Below are 18,348 nucleotides of genomic sequence, written 5' to 3'. Positions count from 1 at the left end.
ATATAAATATTGAAGGAAATTGCTGAAATTGGAATTTTTTTTTCATAATACAGGATTTTTTTCACAGTAAAACTTTTTTTTCTTCTGGAGAATTGGAAAATCTTTTAATAATCACTTCCTTTTTGTTTGAGATTTGGAAGGAATGGCTTTTTAGTATTTCTGGTACTGGTGCTGCAGACTCGAATCTTTTGTTAAGCTTCCAACATATTTGTCAATATTCGTCGTCCATCTTGAATATTTAAAAAGTGCCACATGACAAATTAAAGTACATGACATAAGCTTTTATTTCGGCATAGGGAAAAATTTTTTTTATAAAAACTGTTCTGGGCAGATGGGGGTGTCCGGTTGGCGAAGAATGCCCCATATATATTATATATATATATTATATGTTGTATTTGTATTATATATATATATGTATACATATATATTTGGTCTTTCATTTGCAAAACAAAAATGATGTGAGTGAATGCATTTAGATCTGACATATAGAGAATGGCGAAATCGAGAATCCACTTGTTGTAAACAAAATATGAAAAATATAAAAAAAAAAAAATAAATAATTGGCGCGTACACTTCTGTTAGGTGTTTGGCCGAGAAAAATATATATGTAGTTATATCAGTTAGGGGAAATGAAATCCAGTATTTATGCGTAAATTTTTTGCGCAACTGGTTTAAAACTGTTTTAAGGTAGGTATTTAGCTGCCGGGCCGGTCAACTTCGATTATTTCTGTGATTTTAACGGCATTTGCTTTAACATCAAAAATGCCTGAACGGAATCGACTAAACCGAAATTGCACTTAATTTGCTGTTACAGTATCGGCAAAATAAACGCGATTCACAATTTCAGCGGTCTGACTTGCATTTTTGTCTTTATCAAAGAAAAAACGAATTTTATCTTTGTTGACTTCCATTGCTAACACCCTGTAACTCGTAACTGAATGAAAAAAAACAGCAAAATAATTTTTAGTGTGGCCCCCTTAACAACGAGAATAAACTCTAAATTGTTTTTCCGATACTTTACGAGATATCGATCACTACAGCCATCTACCGAGAACATACATGTAAAGTATACAAGGTGAAGACCAAAATAAACAAGACTGGCGTTATAAAAATGCTTTTGGTGGCGCCATCTTTTTAATAAGTTAGTGCGTTGGAAGTTACACCCCTAGTTGCCTTTCAGTGAAAGATTGGTCACATACGGTTCAGTGGAAGCGAAGTTATTGCGTCGAAAGTGTCAGTATGTTTGTGTCATCGGTACAAAAATGAGTTTCGAACAAAGAGCTAATATCAAATTTTGTTTTAAAATCGGTAAAACGTTTACCGAAACATGTGAATTGATGAAAAAAGTTTATGGCAATGATTATCTATCTCGTGCCAGAGTTCATGAGTGGTTTACACGTTTCAGAGATGGTTGTGAGAACATAAATGACAATGAACATACAGCCGCCCAAAATCAGTAATCACCGAAAACTCCATCAAAATTGTTTGTAAATTTATCAAAAATGAAACGAAATCATCGTTGAAATTCATAAAATCGGAGTTATTATCTCGATTTATTGCATTTTAACTGATCATTTGGGCTTACGAAAGGTCTGTGCACGTTTCATGTTTCATTCCGCACAAGTTAACTGAGAACCAAAAATTGCTTAGAATTCAACATTCGAAAGACCTCATTAAAGAGGCGAGAAAAGACGGGAACTTCTTTTACAACATTGTAAATGGTGATGAAACTTGGTGTTTCCAACATGAACGTTAAACTAAGCGTCAAAGTGTCGAATGGAAGGCCCCACACGAGCCACCACACAAAAAATCGCGTTTGGAGAAGTCAAAAATCAAGTCGATGCTCATTTGTTTTTACGATTTCAAGGAGATTGTCCACAAGGAGTTCGTGCCAACGGGCCAAGCCGTCAATGCGATTTTCTTTCTTGTATCTTCTGAGTTTTGAGCGTTTGTTGCATCGCATTCTTCGAATTCGCCTTGGATACTGAAAGAAGAAGCTGGCGCTTATTGCGAGATAATATTTCATCGATCCACTATTTCCACTCTTGTGACTGATTTTTTGACTAGAAATCGCATTTTAACCAAGAATTACTCACCGTATTCACCTGATACAGCTCCCTTGTTCCTATTCAGAAAATTGCAATTGGCCATGAAATAAAAACGTTTTGCGTCCGTAGAGGTCATCCAAAAGGCTTATACCGACATCCTGAAAGACATTCCGGTCAATGACCTGAAACACTCTTTCGAAAAGCTTTTAGATCGCACAAAAAAGTGTTTTGACGCCAGAGGGGACTATTTTGAATAAATAAGAAAAAAGCTGCTGTCGTTTCTATTTTAGCTCAGTCTTGTTTATTTTTGACTTCATCTTGTATAATTGGCTCTTACACCCGTTATTGGGCGTTTGGCCAAGCTCCTTCTCCTATGTGTGGTGTGCGTCTTGATGTTGTTCCACAAATAGACCTGCAGTTTTAAGTCGACTCCGAACGGGAAATAGTTTTTTATGAAGAGCTTTTTCACGGCGCTATTAGAAAAAACTTGTTCTATCATTTGGTGTTTCGTGCACGGAGATTCGAACCTGGGCACTTTCGAATGGTAGTCACGCACCAACCCATGAAGCTATGGCGCCCACCATAAAGACTACAATGAAATTGTGCAATAAATCTCATTTCGTGTAGACTTAACTTTACTTATCGGCTCTGTTTTGCTTTGGTATATTCTATAACACTGTTTAACAGTTCGCCTCCTATAATGCCACATAAAATAAATTATGTAAAAAATAAATAAGTTCTTAAGTTTCTTAAGTTAAGTTATGCTTTAACTAACCGAAAACATAACTTTCCATGCAAAGTGTTTGGGAGAATATTAAGTTAAGTTAAGTTACGTAAAATAAGTTTCGACTAACTGAGCGCCTATTTTATTGTTTGTCTGCTTGAGTATAATTCAATTTGCATAGGGAGCTTTGCAGTTTTTACATATAAGGGGGCGTCCATAAATTACGTGAGGTGTTTTTTTCAATTTTCTGAACCTCCCTCCCCCCCCCTGGTGAGATGTCGTGAGATTTTATTCAACCCCCTCCCCCATCCCCCAATCTCACGTGAGATTTTTCAAAATGTGGGTTTCTTATGTAAACGCGTTGGATTGTTATTGTAAAAAGAAAAAAAAGTTGCTTCGTGCTTTTATTTACGACTAGTTAATCAATATTGCTGAGAGTTATAAGTGTAATAAAAATTTAACAATAGAAGACTTAAATCGTAACTACTGCGATTAAAAAAAGAATATCTACTCTAATTCGGTCCATAGAGAATCATGCGCGGTTTCAAGAGAGACTATTGGGACCAACATGTCCATATGATTTTCAGTAAAATCATGTGCTCCTTCAACTTCGTTCTAATCTAGCCACTCTAAGCCGTTGACGCTTGCGCACAGTAACTCATTAGCTCGTCTTGTGACAATCCGTGAGGGTCGCACTTTGCGGAACATACGCGCTTGCTTAGCTGGTGCAATGTGAGCTGCTCTCCTGTGCTCCGCAGCTCTTGTGATAGATGCGAAGTAAATACCACATGTACTGTAGCATATTTTCTCTAAATCATCACGTATACTTGGGCAATAGAGATCAATAGGCGTGCTGATGAAGGCATTCAGCGGTTCAATCGGTACGCGTATTAGAAATGGAGCAAATGATTTTCCGTCATGTTCTTTAAAGTCCGGAATTGTCAAACGTCAACCTGAGTGATAGGGCGTTCGGCTCATAGTGGCGCGAAAACAACCGACGGGCTACACTGTATCGCAAATTCAGATTAAATTGAGCTATTTGGTATAAAACAAATATGGTGGTTTGACAGTAGTAATGTATAACGTCGAAGTATGAATGAAATTATTTTCTTTCGAACGAATTAGTGAATGATCTTAATCATACTACGATTACGCTTGAGATTAAATCTTAAGCATGTACAATTTTTTTGTTTCAATCAGAAAAAAAATTGCGTGATATTTGCCGAGACCCCCCCTCTCTCCAACGTAAGATTAGATGAGATTTGACTCGACCGTCTCCCCCCCCCTAAACATCTCACGTAATTTATGGACGCCCCCTAATATATATATCTTACCATTATTAAATATTTGACTACCTTTGCAGAAAGGGGATAAGGGGATTTAAATAATCTTAAAAATTGATATATATAAGTACTTAAACTTAAAAACTTTCTGATCAATATAAACCAAATTTTTTAACCCCCCATAATCGGGCATCTCATGTCGTCCGAATGGGTACAAACGCTACGGCTCTGAAAGTATTCGATGCGGTACCAGGTGTGCTACCACCACTACGGAAGAGGAAGATCTCCTCTGCGTTAGAAAGATTAGAAGGAGAAGGACTTGGCTTCACTTGGTGTGTCCAACTGGTGCCGGTTAGCATGAGAAAAAAACTACTGGCGCGCTTTGTTAAACTCGGCCAAAATCGCGTAAACGGTTATCGCGCCAATTAAGAAGAGAAGAATCGGGCATCTCGGATTATCGGATAGTGAGTGTCCTGTTATAAGAAATTTAACTGTATATAAGTCTAATTGTAAGTATTAGAAAAAAATGACAATACTTATTCTCAAATATTTCACTTACATACATAGAATCCACATTTTGGCGCTGGGAGTCTGTTTTAGTACATTTTTGTTTTTTTAATTTTTATATGGTAATTTTGTTGCATGCTCTATAATGTCCCATTGTTATACAATTATACTCTTTTATCACCTCTATTCATGTTTTCAAATTCTGTTTAAGGCTCGCTCCGTCCATGCTTTTATTTTCCATAACGCGCTATGTTTTTCTCATAAAAGTAGATTATCGCTTTTTGTGAAGTTTCTGAGCACGGAGCTTGGGTTTTGCTTCGACTTTCAACGCTAGATTAAAATGGAAAATAATTATCAATAAGTATCAAATTATAACTTTTGCATTAACATTAAAATTAGTTTGGCGATATATTCTCAAAAAAATATGAGGTTAGTACCTCAAATGTACTTTTATATTTTTATGAAAAGTTTTGGATTCGATTTCTGAATCGTGTACCTACTAAAAGAAGTTAGGAACATTCTTCTGTTATTTGTGAAAGAGTTTTATTATTTTTAACATCTAGTATTGAAAAAACGCAGTAATGAAAAATAATAAGTTTTGCTTAATAACTTTTTTGTTATTATACCTGCACGCTTATGCACAATTTTTTACATAAAGATTTATGTAACACCTTAAAAGAATCGAGATAGATATGAACATATAGAGTACATACATATAAGCCAAAATGCTTAAAATGGTCAGAAAAGTCAGTCATGTACGCAAGTAGAAATTAATATACCATATTTCAATGAAGCTCGGGTACGCTTTGTCCAAGGTAGGTTAGGCTTGAAAATGGAGGAAATCGGTCAACACCACGCCCATTTCCCAAGTAATGGCAAGAAAACTGTTCTCAATAAAGCGAAATTATTCAGGTTTGGTAAAAATGATAAACCTAAAATGCGAAATACTTTGAAGAAATGGGTGTATCTACCCAACGACTTAATAAAACTTACACAAACATGATACTCATATTGCTTCCCACGTCATTTAGGACCGAGAAGAGATTGGAGAAATGTTCCCTTTTTAATATATTAAGTATATGCAAAACTCTCATTGACTTGGCTGACTGATTGAATTCCAAAATGAACAGCCTGCAAAAATTAAATTTTTCTAAAATGTGCGTGGCTAAATGAAATTCGGTCCGAACCTAATTTATTTGTTTTTTATTAAAATTATTTCAAGTTTTATGATTTTATAAAGTGATTCTTATTCTGTTCCTTATGCATTGAACCGCTACTAAGAATTGGGGAGGCCAAAGAAGTTACTTCTACGCTTTGTGTGGCTACTCCTTCGCAAAATATTTCTCCTTTATTATGTTTATATACATTTATCCGCTTTGTACATAGTTAAGTTTCAAAAGTCTCAACTACGAGATGTAGATGTATTTGGAAAATAGTAAATATTTATACACTGTTTAATAATTTTATTTACTTTTCCCCCTTGTTTTCAAAAAGATTTTTAAATTATATTGTATTTCACTCAAACACTCAACAGCGGTAGGCTATTGATGTTGAACAGTAATAAGCTTTTAATGCAACTCTAAATGTACATTTATCCACACCTAAGTGTAACTAAATGCTAAAAACTGTTTATATTAGAACCTAAATGCCGAAAGCAGCTATGTAATTTTCGAAAAATTGGTTAATTCAAATATTTTGAGAACGTGGTGACAATTCACGGCTTCAAAAATTTGTACACGAATTTTGTTAACTTCGCAAATCGAGTGATTATTTCCTCAATTATAATTAAAATAGAGAACTACAGACATATATAACTTTTGCATATATAAGATAAACTTTATTTGACGCATTTCCGTCTGATTTCAAAAGGAAGTTACATCCTCTACAGCCGGTGCACTTCCGAATGCTAGTCACGCACCAATCATTCGGCTACGGCAGCCGTTGATACACATAAAAGACAAGAGCCTGGCTCTTCCTCCCATATCGCTCAAAATGTTATATAATTCCATTTTTTTTCAAAAAGCTTCCTATTTGAAAGTAAGCATTGAAATATAAGGCCTCTTCTATTCGCCATTTCCCCGCTCGCTATCTCTATTCTCGTTTAACGAAAAATTTGCATGCGAAAGCAACAACAAAGTTATCGAGTAAGATTCGCCGCTAGAGAGTACGGCTATAGCTCATTAGGCCGCACTGCCTTGCCAACACATGTAATTTAAGGCAGCTCTCTTCCCGCGCTGCCGAAAAAAGAGGCCCATTGTAATACACCTATAAATGAATATGTAATATTTTACAACAAGAAAAAACATGTAAATATGCAGACCAATATTCGGCTCTGAGCGAATTTGATAGATATGCCGACGTCATTCGATTTGTGTTTCATTAAGCTAAAGTTAAATTTTGTGAAATACGAAACGAATGACGTAGAATCCAAAGTTCCATCAAAAAAAAAAATTTTTTTCACCATAACGAGCCAATCTGTTATCTATCATCCTTGCATTTAAGGCTAAGCCTGATTGCTCTCGAAGTAGAACGAGTAAAGCGGAAAACGTCGATTTACAGCCCCACTGCAAATATTATTGAACGGCTATTTAATCGGTCTTTTTTGAATCGCATGAAGAGGAATGAAAAGTCTGCCAATTATCGGTTGACTGCTTGATCAGCAAGCCGTCTATACTGGAGACATTTTTGTCGGCCAAATAGTCGCATACATACACACATATCCATTTACAAATTTTAGTTTTTAGAATTTGCTGGAAATCTCTCGATTTCTTTCCGAAATCGAAATAGCGAATAGCACGAATTAGCTCACGTAAACCCAATGAAGTTCTATTTTAACCCTTTAACAAAGTCGTCCAGAGGTTTATCGGAAAGGATTCACATATTTCAAGTTTATGCACTTGCCCAGCACTCGCTGAGTTGACGCGAAACCCACCCTTCAAGGAGCAGACCATAATCAGTATGCCAATCCTCGTAATTTCAAGAGACTACTACTTTATTGGTCCCCTGTCTAGCCAGCTCATCCGCCTCGTAACGTCACTGATACCAGATGACCAGATAACGTCCAGGATTTTGGAGCTACTCGTTGGTCAGAAAGGACTAATAAAAGGACTTTCTTTCTGTCGGTAAGGTCTAACAGAGAGTCCTCGAAGGGACGCGCCCAAAGTCCCTGGAAAACTATAGGAAACCCTTACTGGTGCTGGCTATCCCATCCAGAGGAAATAATCTAGGAATCGCACACGGTTTCACCTACGATCTACTACCTATCAAAAGTGGATTCCCGCTTGCACCCCCCAGATTTAAGTTGGAAACCGGTTCCGAATTGCCTACTGATCCCCTTCGAACGTTGCTTTCTTCGTCGACTCAGACAATTTACAGCCCCTAAAGACTTATACTCTTAGGACTACCTTCCGGGATCGTGTGACGTGTGAGATGTGATTTGGGGTCGTCTCCAAATTTAAGCTACTACCTGAAAGTTTTTCGTAGGTTTTGTTGTAATTTTTTGCATGCCCCTATTCGAGACCACTATTTAAATCGGCGATTAGTGTAGTCGTCCCTTAATGGTTCCAAAGATGTCTCGGTTGTCAGGGCATGCGTTCAGAGCCAGACCGGAAGAAAAAACGGAGCACCTACTTATATTGCGGACCCAATAGCGACGGGGTTGGAAAGTACTCTTAGGCCGGGTCAGGGACAGTCACGGCATTAGCCCACCAGCCAATTCTGTTGAGTTTCACCTTAATATACTCAGGTGGCAGAATACCACAATCAGCAGGTCAGTATAAAAGATCAAAGTAAGTTTGTAGAAGCGATCAATCCAAAGGAGAAAAATGAAGGGAAATATCACATTTCAGATTTAAAAGACCATCAAAGCAGATAATTTAACGCTTCCCAGGATGCACTACGAGATTTGATCTACATCCCATAAATCAGGGCAATTAGTAAAACTTGTTGAAATTATGTATTTCAATGTTTTTTATTTCAATTAAATTAAGTTCGCTTATATGCGTTGCTTGCAGTTGCAAATCGTCGAAGACTCTTATAATTGCTTGAATGGGTATTGATAAACCACTTTCGATTAGGTGATCTACCTATCAAAATTTCTCCATCTCACATGTTACTTTTTCCCTGATGTAAAGAATCTGAAAGTATTTCTCATATATTCTGCCAGATTTTCCAAACCGTCTGTTTATTTATATACATATGTACATAAATGCTACTTTCTGTTACATTGTATTTAATTATTGGAAGTATTGTATGTGAAAAATCCCCCCGTTTTCACATGCGGACCCTGATCGCATGCAAGACAACGAATTAAATATAGATGGCTCATCGTAGACCTCATATAATAAATCGCCAGTTTTATGGTATGAAGTTTATCGAATGCAATTAGCTACCATTTTTGCGCTTTGACAGCTGTATTTTCCTTTATACGAAATCTTTGTTGTAGCAATATTATAAAATCAAAAGATAAGTTTAAAAACTATTTATTTAATATTTACAGCACTTCAAAATTTAGAAAAGTTAGTAATTTACTGAAATTTTTTTAATAGACTACTTTATTACTTTGCTCGAAAATGCAAAGAAGTTATGCGATACGCCTACGATAATTGTTTCACATAAATTGCACAGCAGAATTAAAGCGAAAATTAGAACACAAGCGAAGACTCCCAGTTATCATAACAGTCGTCAGCTGCCAGCTAATTTGATTATATATTGTTGTTTGTATGGGGCAATACTTTCATACGTTATGGCAGACACGATATCAAATGTGCTGACACAACGCGCTCATTGTGATAGCCCAATTACTTCCGAGTCCACTGTAAAAAGTTCTTTATTCACTGTATCGTTTGTATTCACTTTCTTCGGAAAGTACGGCAACTCTCATTTCGTCGAATTTTTCGTTGCGTCGTCTCCATTTTGCAGTGAAGCAGGCCGCATTGGAAAATTTTTAATGTGCGAAAAAAGATTATTGCAGATATAGTGAAATAAAAATATGTAAAAAACCAGCATTAATGTAGATAAAAAACCTTGAAATAGTTTATTATGCAGAATTTGTATCGTTTGAGGTTAAATTTAGTGCAAGGAAAACGATTGGGTTTTAATTAACCCCGCCTCCTGCCTTTTTGCTCAACGCTAAATTCTACGCCTGCCGCCGTGTGCGTATTTGAAGCCCCAGTTGCCGGGCGCTACTTCCGTGAAGCTGAAACTAAACTAATTGAGAATCTAATTAAGAACAAGGTATATAACTGCAATAAGTGAACTTAATCTATTAAAGAAAAGTTTTTAAACACTGTCATGACGTGAGGGTGCTTATTTGTGGAAGTCGAAAAAAAAAATTTGGATATACTTGCTACTACTGATAAAGAAACTGCTGGAAAATGATGTTCACGGTAAGTCTTCGTCTTTACTTTCAAGTAGATAAAATGGATTCGTCTTAATATTACATCACTTATTTATTAAAGAATTATTTTCAATTTACAGTTTATGCAAAAAATAAAAGTTGTCACGATGATAGTTCATCTACTTGGTTGCGAATTTACAGAGCGTACTCAATAAGTCAAAGATACCTTATGCCTTATACTTTCATTGGTGAGGCAATGTAAAAGTTAAAACAGAGATTTACGCCTTTGGCAAGTTATTGTGGCACGTGGCATGTTGTAAACGATATAAATATTTCATTCTGAGGTTCAACACTACTTATCAGTCGGTATATTGCTCACAGCTCTTGTATTCTCTTAAAGAATTAAAACAGCACTCCATAACTAATACTTAATATTTGTTTCATTATTAATATTACTTTCAATACAGTCGTTTTAACAAGATATAATATTTCAAATACGTTGTTTGATCTGAAAAATCGAAGGGGCTATTAAATATAAAAATTCAATTTAATTTAATTCAAGTAACCTTTTGTAAACTATTACGAAAACAAGGATAGTTAACGATCTTAGTCGAAAATTTTCGTTGTTCTACATTATCAGAACGGCTCAAATTTTTAATCCAACAGCATTCTTCAAATATTTATGGGGAATCTTTATGTCATTAACACAACACATTAATTCTAAATTCACGATTAATGTCAATGAATAATAGTCACAAATTTGGATATTTTATAAAAAATAAAAGGGTTTAAGTAAATTTTTTCTCAAATTGATGAACAGAGAAAGTTGTATGCAACCTTCAAACGGCGGATGGTTTTATTTGAAGCTTTTTCATCGAGAAATACATTCTGTATCTTCCCTTGCCCATTGAAGGGTAACGACCGTTAATATTTCTTTTTGGTGTTTAATAGTAGGAGTCGAATACAGAATCTGAAACTTTTATGACCTTCATTAATATAAAACCAAATTCAATTTTGATTGTGTTTTGTCTTTTTCGGGTAGAGCAATTATTTCAACAGGGAGAAATGATTTTTTTTTGTTTTTTTAAGTTTAAGGGTGTATGTGAACAAGTTATAAGTGTCGTACGGGGTACCTTTAATGCAGCACATATATTGAGTATGTATATCTTGGTTGAATCTGGATAAGTAGAAGTTTAATCTGCTACAATATCCGGGACTTGATTGTGAAGGTAAATCCCGCTGTTGTTGTGTTAACAGCATAAACATTCCCATAAATGTTTGGGGAATGATACTGAAGTGACAATACTTGACCAGATCGTTCCGGTAAAGTAGAAGCGGCTGTGGTGGGAACGATGGAACCCGCTGTCGCTTTGTTTGATACATTGAAATGGCTACAGTTGCTTTACTTGAAATGGTTTATTAATGATGTTTTAATACCACCATAGAAAACAAGTTAGAAATTTTTTATATGATTTCGATGACGGTACTTAAAGGAACACCGACAGAGATAGGACTACAACAACAAAAGCCATTTTCATACTTTACTGGGTATAGAAAACTAAAAAATTTCTCATTTTTACGGCTTATAATCAAATATGACGAAAAACTTCAATCATATTTAATTTGTTACCGACCTTTTAGAACCCCATAGACGCAGCACACTTCATGTTGATGATGGCAGCTATGCATATTAAGGGGATTTCTACATGAAATAAGATTTATCAAATGATATACATATAAAAAATGTATTGGGGCGCAAAAACATAGTTCTTTTCATGAAACCGTTTTTAAACTTAAGTATTATAGCACCTGGTATATTCTCGTTAGAGTGTTTCGCCCTTGTCGACATTTGTTATTACAACGTTATTTGCATCAAAGAAATTAATTTATTTTGTAATCACAAATATTTTCAGGGCACAACGCAGCAGCAGGACACGCGTTTCAGTGATAAGGAAAAGAAACTAATGAAACAAATGAAATTCGGAGACTGCTTAAATAAACGCGTTGACATGTCAAAGGTTAAACTTGACGTGTTGCGTCCATGGATCAGCAAAAAAATTACTGATATTTTGCATATCGAAGACGATGTCGTCGTTGAATTCGTTTACAACCAATTGGAGGAAGAAAAGTTTCCATGTCCAAAGAAAATGCAAATTAATATGACGGGATTCTTAAATGGAAAAAATGCACGACAATTTATGGGTGAATTATGGTCTTTATTACTATCGGCACAAGAAAGTGAAAGTGGTATTCCAGCCGAGTTTATTCAGCAAAAGAAAGATGAAATACTTAAGCGGGAAGAGCAGCAACGTCAAAATGATCGTTCACGTTCACGCGATAGGGATAGGGATAGAGAGAGAGATCGGGATAGAGATAACGAACGTGACCGTGATCGCGATAGACGCAGCGGTAGGGATAGATCCCATGATGGACAACGTGATGAGTTGAGTCAGCGTGAGCAGCAGCTACCGCCAAACACCTTGAGCGCGATCGAGCAGGTTAGGTCACAATTATCAGCTAAATCTAGATCGAATTCGGCTGAAGAAACTAATTTAGGTAGCGTTTCCCAAAGCAAGCAATTTGATGGGGGTAATGCAGCCAGTGTGAATGCTGCAGCAGCAGCTGCAGCTGCAGCTATTCTACGGGATCGTTCCAGGTCACCAAATGCTAGTGCTAGATCGGCAGCTGCAGAAGCGGCGGCATCCAAAATACGCAATCGATCACCACGCAAACGCTCCCGGGAGAGATCAGCAACGCGGAAATCTTCGCGGGATCGCAACTCATCACCGCAAAGACGTCGCAATTCATCGCGAGATAGACGACGAATATCTCGTTCGCCAAGGAGAAGATCATCTGGTGGAGATCGTCGTCGACACCGCAGTCGTACTCGTAGTCGATCCAGAGATCGTAGCGGTAGGCGGCCACAAAGCAAGAAAAGGCAGCTATCACGTTCGCCGTCACCTCAGAAACGTCAAAGTCCGAAATCAAAAAGTCGTCGTTCAAAAGAGAGGCGATCAAGGTCAAGATCAAGATCGAAATCACCCGTGAAACGAAACACATCACCAGCGACAACAAGAAATTCAAAAACCGCACCTTCACCACCTTATCGGAAGCGTTCAAACTCACGTAACTCTAACCCCCACACACCAGTAAATGGTCATGAAGATGGTACTAATGCTAAGAATCGCGATGGAAGGAAACGATCACCGTCTGCAAATCCTAGTGAGAACTCACGTTTATCAATCGACGATAAGAGACCAGCGCGCAAAATTTCTAAAGGCCGTTCTCGTTCAAGGTAAAATACAAAATTGTAGAATTTCTCTTATTTTTGAATATTAGACTTTTAAATTCCACTGTCAGTTTCGTATTGTACTGTGATAAATGATAATTGAACACTAAAAATATCATGGAAACCATCTTCAGCTAAATTTTCTTCGAATTCAAGAATTTAATATTACTCCGTTTTTCTGCAAGATTTTACTGGGAGAAATAATTAAACAGCTTTTAAGCTAAGAAATTTAATATATTAAAAAAAAAAAAAACAATTTGCGAGGAAACTGTGATTGACAGGGTATGTGAAAAATAGTACTGTGGTGAAGTATATTTTAGAACTAAACGTAAAGTTTTTTTATGAATTATTGAGGCACTCGTAAGTGGCAACTTGAAATAGATTCAACTACGTTTTGGTATTATTAGAAATATAACATTGGTTAATGTTGTGTTTTTATTAAAAAAAAGTGTAAGTATTCTTGAGAGCATGGGAGAGAAATTAATTATTCATGGAGTGCAATATTTTTTGTTGTTAAATTATTAAATCGCTTATATTATGCACTTCGGAGCAATCCAACTGTTACTGAATCATACACGGAATAAATTATGTAAATAAATATTGAAAGATTTTCAAAATCCAAAATAAAATTTAATTGTTATTAATAATGCCTTAAAATTTTAACAGATCAGTTAGTAAAAGGTCCACAAGGCGTGCTGCTTCCTCACGGTCGCGTTCAAGGTCATCATCCCGATCATCAAGAGCATCTGTACATTCAAAGAAAAAGGCAACACGACGTTCGAGTTCACGTAACACAAGTCTTTCGCCGTCGCCTGAACGTAAAGATGATTTTGAGATTCGTCGCAATAAGAATAGTGTTCAGAAGAAGCGGCATTATCGTCATAATCGCGATTCCTCTGCAAGCTCCATGGAGAGAGAACGCGATCGGGATGTTGGGCGCAGGATGGTGGGAGACAATAGAGGTAGACGAGGTGACATGCCTGGCCGACGCTTCTCACCACATAATCGTAGTCCACGAAACGACGGTGGAGGAGGACGAATTCAACGTTCACGGTCTCGTCGTCGTTCGAAATCCCGTAATCGATCAAGATCCCGCAATCGATCACGTTCTCCCATCAGACGTTCGCGTTCACCACGACGGTGAGTTTGTTACTTAGATAATAGAATATTTTTTAAAGGTTGGTGTTTTTTGAACCTTCACAGTATATGTTTTCTATTTTGTTAAAAGTTAAGCTATCGACGTCCAATTAAAGTTTAAGTGTGAACATTAGGCACGGCACGTCCGGTCAAAAACTATGTTTGGCTATGGAGTATTTATTGTATTTTCCGATATTCAAATTTATTTATTAAATCTTATAGATCAAATTCAAACTAACTTTTGATATCTACAAGTGCTCATCCCTCAAAATGTATATTTCTGACCACAAATGACACCTTCCGCTGAAAATCCTAGTTAATAAATCTCAAAACAATATGATAAGAATATAAAATATGTTTTTACAGTTTTAATCGGCGTCGTTCACCAATGATGCACTTTCGTGGAGGACGAGGAGGAAACAATCGTGGTCGGATGAACTTTTGGCGTCGAAGTCCTAGCAGGGGTCGTGGTGGAGGTGGTGGTGTTGGTGGTGGCAGTGGTGGTGGTGGTGGAGGAGGAGGAGGACGTTTTGATCGTCGCTTCTCACCCCAGCGAAGATATTCTCGGGAACGCGATCGTGATCGCCGTATGTCTCCGATGCAAAATCAATTTCGGAAATTTTCACCACAACGACGATTTTCTCCTCCACAAAATGTGCAGTACCAAAGACGATCTAGGGAACGGAGATTTAGTCCAGGTCCACGTGATCGTCGACCTTCCTCCCCAAAACGAGATAATTCTAGAGATCGCACAGGCGCTAAAAGTTTCGGCCGCTGGGATCAAAATAATCGCAATGTTCAAAAACCAAAAGAAAGAACGTCCTCAGAAAGTTCAAATTGGGAATTGGATGACGAACCTGCTCAACAACCAACTGCTCGCCAACCCAGCGCAACCAAACAAACTAGTCCAATTAAAAACAATGGTGACCGACCAAGAAGTGCTAGACGTTCGCGAGATAGAAGCGATCGTGACTCTAGCCAATCTTCTGAAAAAATTCCGAAAGCTCGTGAAAGCTCAGGTAACTGTTTAAACAATTTACACATTTGCTCAAGTGTTTATAAATTAATTCTGATTTCAGGTCGCCGATCTTCTGTTGAGTATGCAGGTCCTTCAGTCAAAACGATTGATTTATCCAAAGATGAACGAGGTGAAAATCGCAAAGCAAAAGCAGAAGCAGCTCAAGTAGAAGTACCTCAAGTAAAGAAACAAGCTCCTGCTATTGCTACGTCTGCTCTTATATTACGCAATGAAAAATTACGTGAAAGGTATAGTTCAAGCTTATCACGTACGCCATCACCATTTTTGAAACCTCATGAGCGTGAAAAGCTTCAATCAAATGCGCTAAAGAAAACGGAAGACAAGAAACCGCAAAAAAGCCATAAGGAAAGTTACTCATCCTCGTCAGATAGCTCTGGCGATACCGATGAAAGTGAAGATGACGAAGATCGCAATGTGATTGAAAAGGCAAAGGAATCGAAAAAGAAGAATTCAGAATCGCGTTCTCAATCCAAACGACGAAAATCAGTATCAAGTGAAGACGAATCGGACAATGATAGCGAGGATGAAAAGTCTAAGAGAAAGTCAAATACTAAAGGATCAAGTAAAGGATCATTAGTGGAGTTGTCTTCAAGTGCCAAGGCTGGACGTAAAGACAAAAACTCTTCCGTTGAAGAAAATAGAGAAGAACGAAATGCAGTAGAACTGCAAATTAGCCGTGGAAAAGGGAAACAGCATAATGACGTGCCCGAAGTTACTGTTCAAAGTACTTCAAAAGGGCACAGAAAGTTGTCCGAGAAAAATCATTCAAAAGATATTGTGTCATCCAATTCAAGCGATGACTCCGAAAATGAACTTACTGATAGCAAAATGGTCGAGGCAAAACCAAAACAATTGGCTTCACGAAAACGCACAGTGTCAGTTTCGGGTTTGAAAAAGTCCAAGCGCGCAGCTTCTTCTGACTCTGATGATGATGAGCATGTTCTAAAAAAGAAACGCAAAAAGGCAAAAAAATCATCAAAGAAAAATTCTGAAGAAGATAGTTCTTCGGATTCTGAAGCTGAGGCTTCGTCAAAAAAGAAAAAGCATAAGAAGCATAAAAAACATGGAAAGAAGAGTAAGAAACACAAAAAACATAAGAAGAAGAATAAAAAGGCTGACAGCTCCTCGAGTAGCGACAATGATGATGATAGAATTCGTGAACGTACAGGCAAATCAACAACATCAGCAGGTTTGTTACTTGGAGGAGTTAATGAAGATTTAGAGAAACAATTGCGTGAAAGGGCTTTAAAATCCATGAAAAAGAATGAATGAAAAATCACGGTCACATACGTGTGCAGCAAGCACTGGAAGTATGAAGCTCCACACTTCATTAGTTTGCATGATTAATTTTTTATGTACTCGATAATACTTTAGTTTAACACCCATACATTTATTAATACTGAGAGTGATTAATAGTATTGGCGAAAACCTTTAATATATTGGTCTACATTTGAAATCAATCGCCATCCAAATGATACGGCCTAGAAGCTGTCCATAAAATATATTTATCATCGCATGCTAAGAAATTTGTAACATACATACAATGCATACATTACCTACTTTTACTGAAGCAACAAGGAGCAATTCCAACACGATTTGAAAGTCGATTGTGAGCAGATGCATATAAATACATACATAACAATATAATATTGATTGATATAATTAATTAAAATCCCTTTCTGTTGAGAGTTATCGACATTTTCTTGATTTGAAGTTTAGGTTCTATTATTTAAGTAGATATTATGTAATGCATTCATGTTTGTCAACTTAAAGAAACAAACAAATAAAGATTACTACGAAAAACTCGTTCTTATGTTATATTTAACAACTGCAACATGCAACGAATAATAAATATTCCCGGGTGTATAGGATATGCGCGAAACCAAACCACTAAGGGCATTTAAATTTGCTTACGACGACCTAAAGGAAACTGCTGCCACCAAATGTTAAGGATTGCGGTGAAACTAAAGCAATTGCCTGCACTTTTCGATTCGATACTTTTCTGCTCGCTTGGCAAACACTATTTACGGGGAAATGCGACACATAAAGCGAACAGACCCTTTAGTTTCCACTATAGTCAGTTTTATGTAGTAATAACATTGCTAAGGACGAACATTGTAACAGCTCAATGTACTATACTGTATATATACTGCTTAGCTACCATATCTGCACAGATTACGGATATGGTCCAATACTCCTGTCGTTTTTCTACCTAAAATGTATTCGACTGTAATAATTGCGGCAGCGTTATTTTTTATGGGAACACGTTAGGCAGCAATCAGCGTCACGCATTCTGTTAGTAAAATGTTATAATCTTGTGCTCATCATTAGCTAATCAATCCCAATATAAAAAGTTTTCAGTGCGGAGTTGAAATGGAAGAAGAAGGGTCAGTTTTTATTTAAGGGGTTAGGGGTAGTCAGAGGCCCGAAAAAATGATGATTTTCGTTAATTTTTTTGCTACAATTGCTTATTTTTCAAAAAAAAATTAAAACAGCATTAATACATCATGTTCCGTCTTGACTTTAGCAAAATTTCCAAAAAATAATTTATAATTATAAAAGTTATCGCTGTTTGTGTGGAGCCCGTTTCTCCAGAAGTCCCTTGCGGTGATCATCACAAGCCCTTGGAGATTCATCTAAAGTCAATCGGACAAGAGAAATTAGTTACAGTAATCACCAGTTCAAAAAACATAGTTTTGAGAAAAACGCATTTAAAGTTTTGCTGCTGCTAGCTAATTGCTCTCGAAACCTCCGGAGCGCCAGCGAACAGGTGAAAAACTCTAAAAGTGTTTGTCGGATTCACTTCAAAGTTTCACACAATATTTTTAAGGTATTATACTTAAAAAAAACAAAAAAAAAACAATTTTTTGAATATTCTGACTATACCTAATCCCTTAAAAATACTTTCTTCTCGAATGCGATGCCATAGCAAGAAGGAGTAAACATCTAGGTCTAGTACGGCCATGGGATAGAGACATCCCAG

General features: G+C 36.8%; 1 protein-coding gene across 1 annotated transcript; it reads left to right on the top strand.

Annotated features, from left to right (window-relative positions):
- The first annotated feature begins 9,457 nt into the window (after positions 1-9,457).
- LOC128862561 (serine/arginine repetitive matrix protein 1) lies at positions 9,458-17,170 on the top strand. Its single transcript, XM_054101261.1, has 5 exons — positions 9,458-9,949; positions 11,814-13,195; positions 13,856-14,329; positions 14,693-15,345; positions 15,406-17,170. Exons 1-5 carry the CDS (start codon positions 9,938-9,940, stop codon positions 16,635-16,637), a joined length of 3,753 nt encoding a protein of 1,250 aa, XP_053957236.1. The 5' UTR covers positions 9,458-9,937; the 3' UTR covers positions 16,638-17,170.
- The last annotated feature ends 1,178 nt before the right edge of the window (positions 17,171-18,348 follow it).

This window comes from Anastrepha ludens, chromosome 4 (assembly GCF_028408465.1).
Source record: "Anastrepha ludens isolate Willacy chromosome 4, idAnaLude1.1, whole genome shotgun sequence".
In the NCBI taxonomy this organism is placed as follows: Eukaryota; Metazoa; Arthropoda; class Insecta; order Diptera; family Tephritidae; genus Anastrepha; species Anastrepha ludens.
This window is presented reverse-complemented; position numbering and strand designations above follow the sequence as displayed.